The 5,000-nt window shown below is 43.6% G+C and overlaps 1 protein-coding gene across 1 annotated transcript in view; it reads left to right on the top strand.

The window, feature by feature from the left end:
* Positions 1 to 5,000, top strand: part of LOC115222689 (collagen alpha-1(XII) chain) — a 57,151-nt gene that overhangs the window by 51,215 nt on the left and 936 nt on the right. The window contains exon 8 of the mRNA XM_029793010.2: positions 3,747 to 4,301. Coding sequence (XP_029648870.1) covers positions 3,747 to 4,301 — 555 coding nt within the window. The remainder of the gene's footprint in view (positions 1 to 3,746; positions 4,302 to 5,000) is intronic.

The following is a 5,000-nucleotide window of genomic DNA, read 5'->3' as shown; positions in this document are numbered from 1 at the left end:
TTCATTCAGTTTCCGTCTACCAAATCCACCCATAAAGCTTTGGCCGGACCGAGGCTATAGTAGAAGACACATGCCCAAGATGCCACGCAGAGGGACTGAACCCGGAGCTGTATGGTTGGGAAGCAAACTTGTTACCCTACACTCACGCCCGCTGCCCAATCTGCGGCCCATAGTGTCTGTAGTCCAATTACTGAAAAAGTGAATGATAAAAGTCTACAGATATAACTCTCAAATTTCAAAAAGATTCCAAGTTTTAACCCTTTTAAAACGGGTGACGGAAATTTATGCACGCAATGCACATGCTTTAAATCGGTCGACGTAATTATACACCGCCTCACTTAGAACCTGTTACCTGAGTTAATACCGGTTCACCTGCCAACTGATCGGCCGAAGGAATGGACCGAATAGAGTTATGCAACTACTACAACCCGATAGGCTGGTCCTAACATCCTGGCTCTGTCAACTTCGTAGTCGCGTCCTGTTTTGTCGAATTCACGGTCATCGCGCCAAGCTACACCAAGTTCCACCACCTCACCAGTTGTTTCTTCCAGTTCGAACGATGACTCGGAGAGTGAGAATTTTCCTAGTTCAGGATCAGATGATTCCAACAGCGATGATGATATTCCGGTGAATCAGAGGTACAGGCGGGCAGCAGTGAATGGCCCTGGACAACAGAATATCGTGTGGGGAGCGCGAGACAACTTCGTGCGACGGCATGGGTTTACTGGTACGCCTGGCATGAAAGCAAAACTTGAACATAGAAGTTCGCCATTGGAAATCTTCTATGAGTTTTTGACGGATGGAATGTTCCAATATATAGCGGACGAAACGAATGACTGCTGAAAACCATCCGCAGCATGTCAGACCCGAGCATGGCGTCGATTGGTTTCCAACCACAGCGGACATAATCAAGGTTCTGCTTGCTCTGCTGATACTGATAGGCATCGGGAAAAAACGAACCCTGGTGTCATATTGGAATCGGGATCCAACCAAATCGACACCTTTCTTTCCGGAAACGATGGCACGGGATCGATTTTTGGCGCTTCTTCGAAATCTATATTTCAACTCACACGAAAACCAGGATGGCAGGCTGTACATAATACATCCTAGCGTTGACGAAGCGGCTAAAAATTTCAGAACGGTGTATGTTCCCCACACAGGACATTTGTACGGACGAGAGTTTGTGGAAATTCAAGGGAAGGCTCCAATTTAAACAATACAACCCGACCAAACATGCCTGTTTTGAGTCAAGGTTTATAAAGCATGCCATTCAATTGACAGAGCCTGTGGGTACACGCGGAATTACAAAATCTACACTGGTCAAGACAGATTGGGTCTTCAAGCGGTGAGCTGACAGGAATGTTAGCACGGCGGGCGAAATGCTTAGCGGTATTTCGTCTGCCGTTACGTTGTGAAGGCGGCGAGCTGGTAGAAACGTTAGCACGCCGGGCGAAATGCTTAGCCGTATTTCGTCTGCCGTTACGTTGTGAGTTCAAATTCCGCCGAGGTCGACTTTGCCTTTCATCCTTTCGGGGTCGATAAATTAAGTACCAGTTACGCACTGAGGTCGATGTAATCGACTTAATACCTATGTTCTGTCTTTGTTTGTCCCCTCTGTGTTTAGCCCCTTGTGGGTAATAAAGAAATAGGTATTTCGTCTGCCGCTACGTTCTGAGTTCAAATTCCGCCGAGGTCGACTTTGCCTTTCATCCTTTCAGGGTCGATTAAATAAATACCAGTTACGCACTGGGGTCGATATAATCGACTTAATCCGTTTGTCTGTCCTTGTTTGTCCCCTCTGTGTTTAGCCCCTTGTGGGTTGTAAAGAAATAAGATTGGGTCTTCCAGCGTCTACTCTGGCGTCAAATGATGTGTTGTCACTGAATGAAAACCTGTTTCATAAAGGCTACAATGTTTATTTCGACAACTGGTTTTCCAGTCCAGACCTCTTTCCTGCAGTTGCAGGCGAGGAGGACTAATGCCTGTGGGACTTTGCAGACACACCGGGAAAAAATGCCGCACGATCGTCACAAGATAAAACTTCGAAAGGGGGAAACTGCGTACCGATTCACCGATAGTGGCATTCCCGCTCGAGTGTGGCATGATAAGAAAAACGTCTTCATATTATCCACAATGCATTCTTATATCTTTATTGCCCACAAGAGTCTAAACATAGAGGGGACAAACAAGGAGAGACAAAGAGACTAAGTCGATTACATTGACCCCAGTGCGTAACTGGTATTTATTTAATCGACCACTAAAGGATGAACGGCGAAATTTGAACTCAGAAAGTAACGGCAGACGAAATAGCGCTAAGCATTTCACCCGGCGTGCTAACGTTTCTTCTTTTCTTTATTGCTCCTTTCGGGGTCGATAAATTAAGTTCCAGATACGCACTGGGTTCGATATAATCGACTTAATCCGTTTGTCTGTCCTTGTTTGTCCCCGCTATGCTTAGCCCCTTGTGAGCAATACAGAAATAAGAAGCGTTAGCACGCCGGTTGAAATGCTTAGCGCTATGAAGGGATGGGCGGTGAGAAAATATGTGAAATGGTACCAAAAAATTTCTTGTAATAGTTGACATGTCCGTAGTGAACTCACATTTGATTTGGTAGATGCTTGGTGGAGTGGAGGATGGATTGACACTCAGCAATATATACTTCCGTGAAATGATAGAAGCATCAGACCTGCCAAAGTATAGAACGCCTGGACGTTCCCACGCAGGACTCTCTTCTCATCGCATGGTGAAGGGACGGGGGCATTTTCCACGACTGTTTCCCCCACCGCCAAGAAGACAAATGCTTCAAAGAGATGTACCGTATGTAAAGCAAAAGGGAAACGTAGGGAGACTGGATACCGTAGTTCACAATGTGATATGCCTCTGTGTGAGTGGTACCCTGTTTTGAACTCTGCTAAACTGAAGTCAATTATTGAATTCACGTGATTGTAAATACATGAAGTTTACCTGACATGTGCTGCCGAGTGAACTTATTCAGGAATAATACTGCGTGAGTATCCTGCACAGGGATATATTTTAGGTAAATATGTTTCTTTATTAGCCATACAGGGCTGAACAAATTACAAAGCAGAGCATTTCATTTTGGGAGGGGGAAAAAAATGGGGAGTAGGTTTTCGATCAAAAGGGATCGTAAAAAGAGAGAAAAAAAACGACCAATAGGGATCGTGTATCACAGAAATGTCATGATGTAAAGTGTAAAGGGGGAAACAGATAAGGTTTATCCGTGGAAAGAAAAACCTACGGAAAAGACCACGGTAACCTCGGTCAATAATATCACGTTAACACATTTATTTGCAAGCAAGTAACTCTCTGTTTTAATTTTTTCCGGAGATAGATAGATAAGTAGATAGATAGATACGTAGATAGATAGATAGATAGATAGATAGATAGATAGATAGATAGATAGATAGATAGATAGATAGATAGATAGATAGATAGATAGATAGATATGTGTGTGTGTCTGTGTTTGTCCCCCCAACATCGCTTGATAACCGATGCTGGTGTGTTCACGTCCCCATAACTTTGCGGTTCGGCAAAAGAGACCGATAGAATAAGTACTAGGCTTACAAAGAATAAGTCCTGGGGTCGATTTGCTCGACTAAAGGCGGTGCTCCAGCATGGCCACAGTCAAATGACTGAAACAAGTAAAAGAGGAAAAGAGTATGTATTAATTACGATTTATTAAACCTGTTTAATTAAATGTTTGCTTTTTGCATTTTGTTCTCAGGTTGTGGATCGCGACAACCCGCTGATGTGCTCTTCGCACATGATTCCTCGAAAGCTGGGGCTGCGAAGACAAGGCTTACCTTTAACTTTATCAAATCAATCGTCGGTGAATTCGACGTTGACCCCAATCATATCCAAGTCGGTTTGCTATCAAACAACTGCCCACGATCAACTGGGTTTTCTTTCGGCGCTCATAAAAACAAATTCGATGTCTTAAACAGCTTGAACGCGCTAGAAAGCTCCAGCATGGCGCAGTTAATCCACAAGCTTAGACGCCACGGGTTCCAATCTTCAAATGGTAAACGCACGATGGCGAAAAAAATCGGGATTATTATCGTTGACAGCAGCTCGGAAAAGCCTTTAACAGCTTTAGAAGAAGCAGAGATTGCAAGATCACAAGGGATTGAAATATTCATAATTGCCATCGGAGAAAGTTTTTCTAAGAAAGAGATAAAACTATTATGTAGTTCTCCAGCAACAGAGCATTTATTCACGGTTAGAAACTATGAAGAACTAGAAAGTATAAGGGCGAAGGTCCTCGAAAAGATTTGCGATGGTAAGCAGTTATTTTATGAATTATAGTGTTTTAATGATTTTATTTCAGTTGTCCATATTTCTTTTTCATCTTTGGTCATCTCACGTGTCTCAGAAAGACGATTATGCAAGTTCTTGTTGAAGGATCTGCACTGTCTTCCACAAATTATTTTGCAAAATCTTGATAGTTTATTTGCTTTATTCATCACCGTAAAAAACCCTCCCAATTTGCTCTGTGAAAGGATTGATATCAGAAAGGGCCTTCCGCACCCAAAGCAGTCCTCGAAGGTGCTGCTCCCACGTAATAAAAACACCCTGTTCACTCTATAAAGTATTTGAAGTTATGAAGGGCACCATGTTGGTGCCTCGTAGAAAGCATCCAGTCCACTCTGCTGGGTGGTGGTTGGTGTTAGGAATGGCGTCCAGCTATAAAAACCATGCAAAAACTGAGTTCACTTGTGCTTGTACCACATAAAAACCTTCCAGACTACACCATAAAGTGGTTGGCGCTTGGAAGGGCATCTAACTGTAAAAAATATGCTAAAACTAACATCACCTGTGTTGGTGCCAGGTGAAAAGCATCCAGTTCACTCTGCGGAGTGGTTGGTGTTGGGAAGGGCATCCAACTGTAAAGAAAACATGCCAAAACTGACCCCGCCTGTGCTGGTGCCACGTAAAAAACTATCTAGTCCACACTATAAAGTGGTTGGGATTTGGAAGG

Source organism: Octopus sinensis, linkage group LG20, assembly GCF_006345805.1.
Source record: "Octopus sinensis linkage group LG20, ASM634580v1, whole genome shotgun sequence".
NCBI classification, from domain to species: domain Eukaryota; kingdom Metazoa; phylum Mollusca; class Cephalopoda; order Octopoda; family Octopodidae; genus Octopus; species Octopus sinensis.
This window is presented reverse-complemented; position numbering and strand designations above follow the sequence as displayed.